The following is a 14610-nucleotide window of genomic DNA, read 5'->3' as shown; positions in this document are numbered from 1 at the left end:
AATTTACATTCCACTAAATAGGACTTGTATGTTTCATTACTCTTGCTACATGAAAGTGAACATTTTAAAAATACTTTTACAAAATATTTCATAACTACACCAGAATAAAAAGGGATAATACATACTATGATACAACAACCTTACTTTCAGCTTGTGTTAATCTGTTTAAGATCATCCACTGCCACAAAACTCATTGTCAAAGATCTCTACATTTTTTTAATGCTGCCAGGTTTCAGCTAATGGATTCTTAAAATGTAAATATTAAAACATATCCATTGATCCAAGAAATGGTATCAGATAATTGGCCTCACCCATAATATAGTACAAAGCAGAAAGCACCCATTGAAATGCAGAATGCAAGCACACACTCTCTATAGAAACGCCTTGGAGGAGCACATCACTTGTATCAATTGCCATAAAGCAACTCAGGCTTCTAAGGGTTTACTATTTTTGTCAATAACCTGCAGACTAGCAGTAATAATAGATAAACCTCTATTATAAGGAAGAAAAAGTACAATTCATCTGAAAAGAGACAAAGGCCTGAGATGATAACTCCAACCAGAAGATCAGAAAGGGTCCATCTCTGAAATAACCAGTTTAAACACACCGCGGTTAAGGATGGCCTGTGTTAAATTCAGAAGCTGAGAAGTGTAAGCAAAGCCCATGCAGCTGACCACTTTGGTATTCACTTCAAGGCAGGAACGGACACTGTCAACCACAGCTAGAACCAAAGCTCCAGGCAATCTGACACAGAAGTTTGACAAGGCAAATCTAAATTTGCCTTGTAGCATATACACACACAATACATATTAGATACAGAGCAGATTATATATCCACACATATCTGAAAAAACATAATTCTGTTAGGCTTTTTTTTCTCTCTGTGACAGAGGAAAATTAGACATACATTTGATAGTAAAAAGTATATCTGGGAAAAAAGCCAGAATCTATTTTATAAGCTTCAAATGTTATGATTCTTCTGAAAGACATTTTTACTTAACAAAAATGAACTAATGAAAGACCAGAAGTTTGTTTCCTGAAGCATTATTCATAGCCTCCCAGTTGTGTTTTGCAATAAATGTTTTTGCCATTTAGCATATCATGCTCAGAGATACCACATTTAATAATACAATCTGCTGAGGATGAAAAACATTTTCTTTGCTAAAGAAAAAGCTGGTTATAGAAAGTGCAAGTTTGGCAGTAAAGCTTCCAAGAAAAATTGCAGCCTGAAAAACACCTGCAGACTTTAAGTGTATACATTTCAGTTTGTCAGATGTTCTTCTGTAATTTAAATATTTTAAGAATCAATCAAAATAATTTCTTTTCTTGGAAATCAGATGAATTAATATTTTTCAACTTTACCTCTAACCATAAAATATGAGAAAACCAATAAAGGCATTACTTAGCGGGGAGACTGACATGCTTTCTGGATGTTTCAATTCTTTTTTATCCAAGAAACAACCTCAAATAGTCAAGCTTTCTGCAATATTATTTAAGACCTTTTGAAGTGCTAATGAACATATAAGCATTTATATGGACTGTAGATGGGAATGACAACGTATTTCTGCCCAGTGTCTAGTATACCAGGATTCAACAGGGGGTTCAAGATGATATCACTGTATTACAGTGATACAGAACAGCACTTAAGAGAAATGACATGGTAGGATGGCTTAAGTGAAGCCAGATCTACACAGTCCTACTCCACCTCTGCATGGTGATCAGGGACAGAGTCACAAAACGCTGCTGTTGAAATAGATTCAGAATAAAGCAGGAGACTGAGATACAAATCAGTTGTAGGGATGACACACAAGAACATGCACCAGGAAAGTCTGTTGCAGAGAGACACGAGGAAGGATCAAGACCTTTCCAACAAGCATGTTATTTTCCAATATTTTCAGTTGCTTAAGAGGTGTCTGAAGCACCAGTGACTGTCACCTTAAACCAAGGATAACAACAAAGAAAGGGACACTCTGAGTTAAAACTAACTGGATCTCCTCCAAGAATTCTGCCTCATGGACAATATTGGATATCATAATAATGACACAGTAAATAAGCTGAAACAGAGCAGACAATTACCAATTATGAATTTTTCAGTCACAATGTCATTATTTAGCAAAGGACTTATCACAGCAAGACTCTCCCAAAACATTTTTACACTTTCATCAGTACATATCATGCCAAGGGAAATGCTGCATTACTGAAGTGAAAAATCTTGCTCCTAGATAAGCTTTTCCAGTGCCAACGGCCAGGAAGGTTACCTTAGGAGATAGACTGCCATAAACACTGTTCACAAAATCTGCATCTATCTTAAAAAATGAAGCAATTAATACAACCAAATGAAAGCAGCAGTCATTGTGGTGCTGTGCTGACAAACATGGCTGGCTCTGATGTATGATTGGCTCCCGAGAGTTAAATGCTGTTTCATGCTCATTAAAATCTACACTAGCAGACAGAGCATCACTCGTTAAAATTAGAAATGTCTGAAAAAGCAAAACAAGAAGATGAAAACTAAAAACATATTATGATGATCAAAACCAATGTAACTGCAGTACTAAAAGCCAGAATCTGCTCCCATGTAGCTCCTCATGTATTAAATCAGTAGTGCTGTATTCACTTGAAATATGTTCAATTCATACCAGCAAAACTGGGAGCACTATCTGGCACTTTTTTTTGTATAATAAAATTCCGGACTCTTTCCCTGCTACTCACTTGCACGCTTTCTCAGTATTAACACAACATATGAAGGTGGGATGTTAGCTATTTTCACAGCTTTGCTCACATCTAGCCAATTCTATGTTTACTGTCATATTCTAAAACTGGGCACAGGGATTTTTTTATATTCTTCCTCCTTCCATGTGTTCCTATAGGAAAAAAAATCTTGCCTACCATCACTTCATTTTTCAGTCTCTCATACTAGCTCTGTGTCTTTGCATAAAAATTTGCATTTGTTATCAGCTGAGATTTGCAGACAACATAAGGCAACAGATTCCACACACTTGGGTCCTTTTGATGCCTTAAGTTTTAGCTTTTATGTTTTTCAGATCAGTACTGCTTTAGTGTATAACTCTAAAACTCCACAGACTGTCAGCTACTGTTCTCCCATCTTATTCAGACACAACAATTTCTCTCTAGACCTGAAACTCAAGGACACCTCACTTTCTCAGGCACCAAAAAATGTAAATAACAGTGAAGTAAGGGAATGTGACTCCATTACCTGAAGCTGTAATTGGACAATTAACCTCTGATATGCAAATAGACCAAATTTATATCTGATGTATGCTAGTCATCCTTCTTGGGTGCAGTCTCTGCAAGACTCCTGCACTGCCCAAGGTGTACCCTTTGAAGGCCTTTCAATAAATACCTACCTTTAATTCTGTCTAGCCTCTGTTCTAGGTAGCCTCCCCAGGCATCACTTTCACATCTCTCTTCTGTATTGTATTCTGTATCTGATAACATGGAATAATTATTCTTTATTCTGACAAGATGGCTATTTGGGAGGTTGGTGAACATAGTATTCCAGGTACATTGAAAATGCAGGCTACCACCATTTGATCACTTTTACATTTCTTAAATAAAATCCCATTAGAGAGACAAATCATCAAGGAATCATTTGAGCAGTCAATGGAGAGAGTGACATGAAGCGGGTAAAGACAGCCAAGTGTTCCATGACCACCTTTTTATACTTTTGTGGGTCTCCAAGCACTTCAATATTTTAAATCACATGATCACCCATCCTGCAAAGCTAAATATTCTGTATTTTATTAACTGTAGTTTTATACCTCTACTATGTTTGCCTATGGGAAATCAGTAAATCAGGGCAGAGACTTCTGCAATTGATTACTGGGCAATAAACGGGCAGAGTGGTACACCATAAATCAAGGTGATAGTTTAGGGGCTGGACATTAATCTGACTTTTTCTTTGATTCCCCCTTCCAATATTTCATTTCTCAGATCAAATTTAATCTCTCACTCAAATGAACTGGAAAGAATTTCTGGTATGGAATACTCATTGGTAAAAAGGTATATTAGCAAGTACTGACATTTACATGAGATTCCTAATACGCCTTAAACACACTGAAGTGTTCAGGAGCCTACCAGAAAAGAAGCAAGACCATTCCCATAGAACAATGCAACATGTATTTTCCAACAGCCTAAGGCAAGGAAAAGGCTGCCTCTCCGAAATGCTGCCTACTGCATTACACTGCAAAACACCATATGAGATGCAGTAACCTCCTTTGATAAAAAATGCGCTTACAGTATGACCAAATGGATAAAAACAAATTAAAATCCTTCCATATTTATTCTCATTAATGTATTTTTACATGCCTTCATAATTCCTACAGCTATAATCCCAGGATATAAAATGAAGCATAAAATTATATTATACCTTGATATGAGAGGTGTTACTAGATAGACCTTAAAGTGACAAACTGATATTCCATACACATATACGGAGAGCTGTGGTCCCAATTCTGATGAACTTAAGCATTATTCAGAAACCCTACAGAACAGTGCTACAGCACCCCCTTTCACACATGTACTTCCTATATGGCATTCCAATAAAATGGTGTGAAACTTCTGTTCTGACATATCTGGTTTTAAACTAGCTCATTAAAAACTAACACTCACAGTGCTCAGAAAACAAAGGGAGTAAGAAAGCTGCTTCTCCCAAAGCTATCATTACAGAGCAGTTCAGTCTGCTAAAGGCTACTGAATTAACAGCAGATGGGCAAAATCAGGAAGCAAGTTAAACTACAGTTTATCAGTTTACAAGATGTGTAAGTGCTGCTGAATAGGAATTAAAAAAAATAAAAAAAAACAACTGACCTTATAGGGGCCAAGACTCCCTCTCTCCAAAGTTACTGCATACTGAAGTAATAGCTGTTCTTCATTTACTCAAGCGTTTCTCAAGGCATGTTCAGTAACTTCTAACACAGTCTTAGTCCACACAAAAGGAAATTGGTTATTTGTATGTTATCCAAGGAAGGCTGAGTAATATACTGCAGTAGGAAAGACCTCTAAAAATAAGTCATCTCTCAGCAGATTCACTCCCTTCCTGTCTGGGTTTGAATCAGTTCGCAACTGCATGAAAGGACAAAGCTCAAGGATGAAGTATGGAGAACTTCTGTAATGATCACACTGCTCATATGCATTCATTTCCCTCCTACTCTGTTTAAAAGAATCCAGTTATTAGGGGTGGAGCAAGGTAGTGCTCAACAGGATGTGCGTGATCAGAGCTCCCCATGTGTAACCTTCTGCTTTCATGTTTATTTTTGGATGTATTTTCCTTTGTACTTTGAAGTAGTTTCCTTGGGCAAGGTAGCTAGCACCACAATCACTTATACATGCTGAGGAAGGAAAGCAAGCCCTCATCAACACAAACAGTATTTTTTTCTACAAATTCATAAAGTATCTTGGAAGTCTACAGTGTTGTAACAGTAATAAGTTACTTTTTTTCATGTTTGTTAGTGCTCTTCATACACCAAAGCCAGGGACAGTCGGTGCACAAAGGAACATCACCAGTGATTCCCATAACCGACCAGTTCTTCATCAGGGAATAGTGTTCAGCTGTGTGAGAATTCAATGCGAGATTTCACCATCTTTAATCCGCTGTAACAGCGTTGATAGACAACGAGTCTCCAAGGATGAGTAAGCAGGGAAGATCAACAGATGTTCCCCAACGGGATGCTACTTCAACAGACACAGTCATTAGAGAAAAAACTGGCTCATTTTAACTGGTAATTGTTGTTATCAGGACAGTGTCATTTGTTTTGACCAGCATTCCCTGACTGATAGAAATGAAGGTCACAGAAAATTTTTCTGTACTTAAAGGGCTGACTGAATATGGGGCTGCACGTATTATGGAAGGCACCTTACTGTATTCTTTTTGATAAAGAATATCCTATCTTTTCCTTAAAGAATATTTAAATTTAAAAACTGGCAGACTAATACTGATTTAAAAAAAAAAAAAAAAAAGTCAGTTTAATAATAGCTATCTTTTTTTCTTTCAGGTATAGACCCAACTACAATAGCACTCATAGAAATTAATACCTTTGCTGTATATTGTGCATTAAGTACATCAATATTAAGTATATCAATAAAACATATCTAATCTGAGAATCATTATACCAATACAAATGCTTCTTAGAGCAATACCGCTAATACAGGATAAGTTACTTTTCAATTTAAACAAAACTCAGAGAAGTCTGCAAATTCACAATATGAAGTTTCAGAGATACCAAACATTCTTTCTAAACTTAGAAAGAATTAAAATAGATAATCTTTCTCTCAAAATCTAGTTTCAGGATATATACTGAAAGTTTCATAAGCAGCATAATGGATATGTAATTGTCTTTCAAAGAACTGCAGAGATATAAAAATATTTGTTGCAAATGTGAACTTCATCAGTAGGCTTCTGTATTAACAAATTTTTAGTGTTAAGAAGGACACTTCATTTCAGATTAGTTGCACAGTAAATTAAAGCCAATACTGTTGTTCCATTTTCATATTTCTGTGGTTTCATTTTCCAAGATTACATTCACAATCAAAATTAAGAAAAATATTTAAAATTACGGTATTAGATTTTCTTTCTTCTGCAGGAACAATTCTTATTTGATTCTTATTTGGTTAACAGAGTTTTGATTTTTTTTCTTTCCCTCAAAACAAGGAAATAAAGTAAATTTCCCCAAAAATTAATTCCTTGGGGAAAAACTAACAAATGAAAAAATAACATATATTGCATTTTTGCACTTCTATTATTAATCATAAAAATTCTACATACATAAAATCAGTAATTATTTTAAGAATACTAACCCTACAATTTATTTAGGTTGTTCTGTTGTTCTTATACGACAGTATTACATTATTTTGGAATTATTCAGCGTTTGTTCTGGATAAACTACTTCTTTCATGAATTAAATTCTCATTATTTGGACAGTTGAAATTTGCCCACAGTAGATTTTAGCTTTCACAATATCTGGACTGTAATGAACTGACATTGTTGCCTTTCCCCATTTTTCCATGGTACCATATGTATTAAATATCTGTGATCCACTTTGACTTTGAGTGGGTTTTCATTAGACACAATTAAAAACTGAATGACACATAACAATAACAGTTTCCTCATACAGACTTTGTCACAGCAAAGATGTATGAACCTTAGGATAAGGCAGAAAGAACAATGCAGCATCGAAAACATTAGAAGTCTCCCTTTAGAAAAATATTTACCTTTCTTCAGGTAACAATAATATTAACAATATAGTACTGGTGCTACTGCTAGTATATTTTGGGAAAACTTTCTTACATAATTTTCCATCTATTTTAAACATTCTCTCTTTATCACATGTTAGCTGCAGTTTATGCAGACTCTGGGATTAGCAGGTTGCAAGGAAATAAATATTACCTTGAAAAAAAATGAACAACTTTATTATATCTGAGACCTACCAGCAAAGCTGTATTTCATTGAATAATTTTCCACTCACTGAAAGTACAGGGATAGCCTTCTTGAAAGAAAATGCATCAAAATATATGAGAAGTTCACTGCAAAATGGCACAAAAGACAAGGAAGCACCACAATCTAAACTGTGGTCTCTGACTGACACCTGCAGCATTTGTGACATGTTCTACAGCTCAATTTCATAAAAAGCTGCAACACACAAGGTGTGTGCTAAAGCTGCTTATGACCACTCCAGTACTTCTAACACATATCACCTTCCACAAAAGCATCTATCATCAAAAAACTCAACAAGATCATCAAAAGTGCTAGAAACAAAACTGTATTAGTGATTAAAGAGCAAATTATGTTGAAATTGTTTTTAAAACTACTTTAAATATATGATTCAAAAATTTTTAAAAGGGAACCTCCATGCCCCAAATAATACTAATAAGAGAACAATCTCTGAATGCTTAGCAGGAAATTCATATGCATGGGAAAAATTACTGTGCTTATACCAATTAAAAGTGATTTTTTTACAAAAATGTTACCAGAGAAACCTAAAATTTGATTTATTCTCCCTATCATTATCTTGTAAAGCACTATCTACATTATCAAATTTCTGACTACTGGCAAATGCTGCATATGTTAAAACAGATGAGACCACTGGCATATTTCATCTTTTCATGCCAAGGCCTGAAACTACAATGCAGCTGCTGTAAAAAAAACCCTGTGAACTGCAAAAAAATATTGCCTTGTCAGATTCTTCAAATTAACTGCAAAACTTCAGTAACTGTAGAACTTGCCAAAATATTTTAATTTAGCTGTAGAACCTGCCAAAAACCAGTACAAATCCTGGCCATGCAATTAAAGAATGATATCTGATATTGTCAGGGCATTCAGTGGCAAGCATGTTTCACTCACATTGTGGTCTTTCATGCCTTGGCAATGCTGCACCATTAACTACTGGGGATTTGATTTTTTTTCTGATACTGACATTAGAACTGCTTTAAGACAATTATTTGCAGTATAATACTGCTCTTTTGCAGGAAAGCAGAAAGAAAAAAAAAAAATCCATCCATCCACAGTGAGAAGCTGAACTAAAATGTTAGAACCAGCACCTATTTCTTAAATATAATTAATGTCCCTAGACCTGCAACTTTAGGACACTGTCACACCATCTGGCAGCTCTGCACAACACCTACACTTGTACAGTCACCATTTCAAACAAACTGGAAGTACAAATTGGCAATAGTGTAGGCCAGGCCAACAGGATGCCTTCCAGTTCCCACAACACTTTTCAAATCAAATGTAGTGCTTGCAAAAATGCAAACAGATTCAAGTTCAGTAACTTTGTGCAGCAACATGTTAATGAAGTCTTCTCTGCACGGATACCAAAGTAGACAGACTACAGAATCAAGAAACTCAGCAGTACGTTCTCCACAAAGGAAAGTTTTAAGGGAATTCACATGTAATCAGTAAGTCAATTTTTAAGTGATCTTGATCCATCTGCAAATTCTAAACCCCTTACAGCTGGTGATGAGACAGGAGTAAATGAGAATAATTTAAAATTTCAGAGTACAATAAGAATAGACTCTCCTCATAAAAGCTGGCAATAAAAGCAAAATTAAGGCTAAGAGAGCAACACCTGCAGTATATAAATAAATTCTACCAGAAATTCTACCACCTAAGTTATTTCATTACAAGAGGCCCACAGGAAAGAAATACAGGAGTATGTAATCGTACGTAATATGAAGGACTAAAGAAGTAAAAACTTTTCTTTTTTTCCCAAACTAATTTAAAATAATTATACTTTGCTTATGATATAAATGTCTTTATACTACTTGGTGGTCCATCCTAGAGAGGATGGGCTGTGGGCAGGCCACACAGCAAGTAACAACGTTAGACCTTGGACACTGAGAAATCTCTAGTTAGGTTACAGCGAGAAGTGAAGGAGAAGAAAAGACAATGGGATCATTATGCAGATTAAGTTATTCCTTATAAGGTTATATTCTGAACCCTGCCCTCTGATTAGTTACTCTTGTATTCCATATAAGGTATTGTTTCTGTTTCTCTCTGTTCATTGGTTCTCTGCCCTCAGATAATGTTTATAAAAGGCTGTGTTTGTCCCATTTGGGGGTCTTCTCAAGGAGCTATGTAGATCTGTGCTATTTATGTTTTATGTTGCGCCCTCGCACACCTTCCTTTATCCACATTAAAGCTTTCTGTTTCTAGCCCTTTAGTCGTTCCCATCCATTACATTTTATTGCCACACTCCCAGCTGATTCCGGTCCCAGGGCTGCACATGCCAGCAGCAACAAGGGCTCATCCAACATGCGATGCAACAATACTATATTTCAAATACTTTCAAAGTCAAGGCGTTTTTTTCTGTATTAACTGCAAATAAATCTGAACTTACCTCCCAAAGTGCTTTGAAGTCCTTCTGCTCAATTCGAAGGAGCTCACTATGTTCCCTGGTAACAATGGTAGCATGGCGAGGAGTGTTATCCAGAATGGACTCTCCAAAAGCAGTTCCTACTCCAAGAGTGCATATCGTCACAGCATCCTTTGATTCAAAACAAAAAGGACACATTAAATATTTCACTATGTTTTGAGAGTTTTTGTGTCTTATTTTTAATAGCACTGCCTTGAGATTCTTCAGCAATCTGCTTAAAAAGAAAATTAATTTAAATGTCAACAACAAAAAAAATCAGTGTGCTGGTAAACAACATGGGAAGCTTTAACATGGACAAAAGCGGGACTTCTGTTTTCTATATTGATCAGTTGAATTAGACATTTCTGAATGCAAATCTGAGAACACAAGAATCACTTTCATCTTTATAAAAACCTATGATCTCTGTTAATCTGTCTCTAAACACTGCTATGATGATGAGATCTTTAGAAATCTCAGAGGTGATGAGAAGGTAACTAGAATCAGAAATGCAATCTTGGAAAATAAACTTCTCTCCTACACAGGCTACCCTCATCAGAAATAAAATTAACCTGTTATGTTTCTGTTATGTAAACGTAACTTTCAATTATAATATCCTCTTGTATTTATATTGCATTTCTCTATTGTACAAGCAATGTGCTTGTACCATTGAACAACTCTTGGCCCTTCTGTTGAAAACGCCAGCAAATCTTTCAGCTGTTAATGGATGTTTGTCAATTAACTACCAGACCAAAAAAAAAAAAAATTTCACATAAATCAGGGATTTCAAGAAAATTATTAAAGTTCAAACAACCTGGAAAAAATGGATCCATGTACAGAGCAATAAGAAGGTCCCAAACAAGCAGCAAAGTCCACTTCAAAGGAGTCTATATGAGCACATGCCATTCTAAACGATGTCTAAATGAATCTCCCTTGGCCAGGAACTCCTCTGTAGTAGTTCCAATAAAAATTATGAGCTACTGCAGAGAAAACCAAGTAGCCATTAAAGAACTTGCTTGAATCAAGATCTTTAGATACATGTTCTATTTTCAGCTCAAAAGTTGCTTTGTTCCTCATCACAGGCTTGAAGCTGAACACTCACGTCTTTTTTCTGAGATGGGCCTTATCTGACGGTCTGTTAAGTAATTTAAAAAATTAGCAACAGCATAAAAAATTTAAAATCACACAAACTGTACTTAACCATAGAAAACATATTGCATGTGCATGCAGACAATTACAAATAAACACAGAAAAACACATGCTAACTTTACCTGATACAAGATTAGAAGTATAGTTTAATTCTAAAACATAGGATTCATGCAACCTCTACAAAAATCAAAGCAAAAACATTTGTTGTCCTCGTGGCTGATAATCCAGGAGAGATACATGAGCATGTTTCAGCATCATTTTCTGTTTTTAGAATTGCCCTGCTTTTCTTTCATGCATCTAATAAGTCATAATAGGCAAATGTTATTAAGATAAGGTTAGTAGCTTTGTAATTGCAATACAAAGACAAAAGCCCATAATAGTCCAATTCCTTGAACCATAGCAAATTGCTCTTACACAGATGTTACCATATAAAATTGTGTGTTCAGGAAAACAAAATCAATTATGTCTCAGAGAACATCTAGGAAAAATTTACCAACTGTCAGAAATAAATTTTCAAGGAAGGGAAGTAAGAACAGATTTTCTTTAAAAGAAAGAATATTTAGGAATGAGCACCTAGGCACCTAAATAGAAGCCTCTACAAACAGACTATAATACAGTTTATACACTGAAATCTGCCTTCCCAAGCTTACAATTCAGGGCTGAAACACTCTATAAATGCTATGATACTCACAATGGCATTCAAAGGAGCTACAAAGAAAATGGGCCTACTGCTCATACAAAATTTGATCTCCAGATATACAATAGATTATTCTCAATCCTATTCCTGGATTTCTCCATTCAGAAAGTTCAGATAAAAGAGCTCTGTTCAGGACAGGACGACCAAACAGCCTGGCATAAAAGAAACTTTTCCTGTAGGTAGATCATAAACATTGTTTACATCTTGTAACTTTCTCACTCACTCCCCTCCCTTCAAAAAATACAACTCACTTTAAACATTTCACCTTCTCTGACTGTGTACAACCCTAAAGAACAATGACAGAACAGACATGAAAAGAAAAAAGGATAATTGTTAAGAAATTACTTTATAAGGTAACTTCTGATGAGGCAGTTGTTAAGCTTAAGGAATAAATTAATACTGTGGGATGTTAGGTCAAGAGACTGGAATGGTCCTATCTACATTCATTAAAGGAAAATCCAGGCTTCCATCCAATGCCTTGTTAAGGCTGACCTAGAACAGAGGCTAGATGGAGTTAAAGAATAAAGTAGCTATTCATTAAAAGGCCTCAATGGATACACCTGGGCAGCACAAGCGCCCAGCCAGGGCTACACCCGAGATAAACCAAAATGGTCACAAAATGGACACCCGGTCACAAGGTCTCTCACTTTCATAAGTTCTGGTCCATTAGCATATTGGAGTTACTTGTGCAATTATAGCTTTAAGTTATGAAGTCCCAGCCTTCTTGTTTTATTCTCTTTAGTCCACCTTGCTTATGCTCTTGGGTCTGAAAATTTGGATCAGTTGTCCTTGGTCCCAAGCTAGAGAAGGAATTGTTTTTTCTAGCTACTCTGTGAAGAGAGCTTACCATCCTTTAATATGAAGCTCAGAACTACACACTAAAGCAGTACAGAATTTGAAAAACATAAAAGCTAAAACCTAATGTGCCACATCAAGTTCTTTCAGATTTTTTCCCCAGCCATCACAGTTCTCCACAGAGAGGCAGTTTCACAGCCAGCTGGGGTGCAGACCTATATGCCTTTGAGGCTTCAGAGCCCTATTTTCTCGCTACCCCTTGTTTATACATCTCCAGCCTCCTGGGGAATCAGGTGTGTTTCCTGTTACGCCTGTTAACCTTACACTCAAGAATCTCCTGCTGTTCAGTGAAGACTTCAGGAGGATTGCTGGCAGCTCAAAACTCTCTGTTTGCTGTTCCCCTTTGCAATCCCAGAAGCAGCAGGGTGTTCTAGTGGCTGGTAACCAGCTAACATTCACACAGCTATTTAAAAGTATTAGAAACTTGGAAAGATGAGATTGCTCCCATTGCTGTCTGTCCTCTGTACACACTATAAAACAGTAGTGTTCAAATCAGAGGCTATTTGTGTATTCAGTTTCACTGACTCTTAGCTGCCACGTGAGACATATGCAGGGAAAGCATTCATAAGCCTTTCCCTCACCCCCAATCAATCCAAAACATTATTGAATTGGCAAGACCATTTTATGGAATGGATGAGAATCAGAAACAAGGCTCTGCTTTATTCCCTTCCCCAGCACCTCAAGGATCATCCTGTATCCCTCCTCCTTGACTTGTGACCCCATCTGTTTCTCAAGCTGGCAAACAGAATTTTTGTACTGTGTGTAAATAAAATCATGGTGCTGGAAAGAGAAATGAAGAAAACAGGGAGAAACATTACTAGTGCTAGACTCAAAGGGATGTTCCTTCAAAATTTTAGTTTGTTCAACATTTTGAGTTTATAAGGGAGCTGATGTAGCTAGATTGCTTTTGATTTCATAATTTTCCTACACCTTGCATCTTTATCTCACCTGTCTATCTGTGTCTCTCTAGGACATCATACTATCTCTATGTTTAACTGGAGATTTGCAAAAGCTGGCATTTTAAAAAGTTTGCTTATTATTACTTTGACACAGTTCAGTTTCTCCTCAGCAAAAATTTCCTTCTATAACAGAGAAACCAAAGATGAAAGTAAAGTATTAAGTGATTTTTCTGTTCCATTACCTTCACTTCAGTGTTTCAGCCATTCAGACAAGAAATCCTTATCAAACTATTTCTAACAATAACATAGAAATACCTTTTGAATACACTGAAACTGCAGTTTGCAAACATGTTAGGCCACCCTCTCCATAAGACAAGGTTATTTGCTTAAAGAAGGCATTATGCTTCTACAAAAACTGTGATCAGCTTCTCTTTTAGTACCTAATTAAAATATGTATGGTTCAGATTAACTGTACTGTAATACCACATTCATTATTTCCATACCTTTCTATCTGATCTTCTAAAAGCTACCTGCAATGTCTGAGATGTTTTCCTATGTCACCTGACAGAGAGAAGTGAAATTATTTTTCTGTATTAACTTTCAATAAGCACAACCACAACACTGGAGCTCAGCATGAGCCAACACACTCTGCTTCTCAGCTTAGTACATTAGTTCAGCCAATCTCTGTGTTACAATGGGTACAGCAGTTCTCATGTTCAAACTAAATAATTTAAAACCACCTTAGGCGTATTTATACTACTAACTACAGTACAAACTTATGTCACAACTTCACACAGGTTATCTCCAAAATACATAATGGCATTTACATACTGAAAGCAGTATTGCAAGGACTACCCTGTTTAAATCCCTTTCCTTGCTGCCACTTCACCTTATCACAAACCTCCTTTGTCCTCAGTTTCAAAGAGCTGTGAAATTCTTCCATTTCTTACATGAACATCTGAACCTCTTTCTTCACAGTCATTCTTCTCAGCAACCCCACTAACTTATTTGACTTTTCATCCCCAGCCCTCTGCATCTTCTTACAGCTGACACTGCTGTACCATCCAAGCACTCACAGCTCCTCCTTTATAGCTTTTCTAAAACAGGCTAATTATTTTTTAAGTCAATGCCCTATGTTCAATTTTGTC

The 14610-nt window shown here is 36.2% G+C and overlaps 1 protein-coding gene across 1 annotated transcript in view; it reads right to left on the bottom strand.

Annotated features, from left to right (window-relative positions):
• Window positions 1-14610, bottom strand: part of RAPGEF4 (Rap guanine nucleotide exchange factor 4) — a 144283-nt gene that overhangs the window by 112851 nt on the left and 16822 nt on the right. Inside the window, exon 4 of the mRNA XM_041473406.1 lies at window positions 9851-9997. Coding sequence (XP_041329340.1) covers window positions 9851-9997 — 147 coding nt within the window. The remainder of the gene's footprint in view (window positions 1-9850; window positions 9998-14610) is intronic.

The sequence above is a fragment of the Pyrgilauda ruficollis genome, unplaced genomic scaffold, assembly GCF_017590135.1.
Source record: "Pyrgilauda ruficollis isolate IOZ18807 unplaced genomic scaffold, ASM1759013v1 scaffold3, whole genome shotgun sequence".
In the NCBI taxonomy this organism is placed as follows: Eukaryota; Metazoa; Chordata; class Aves; order Passeriformes; family Passeridae; genus Pyrgilauda; species Pyrgilauda ruficollis.
The sequence above is the reverse complement of the archived record's forward strand: the minus strand, read 5'-3'. Positions and strand labels throughout refer to the sequence as shown.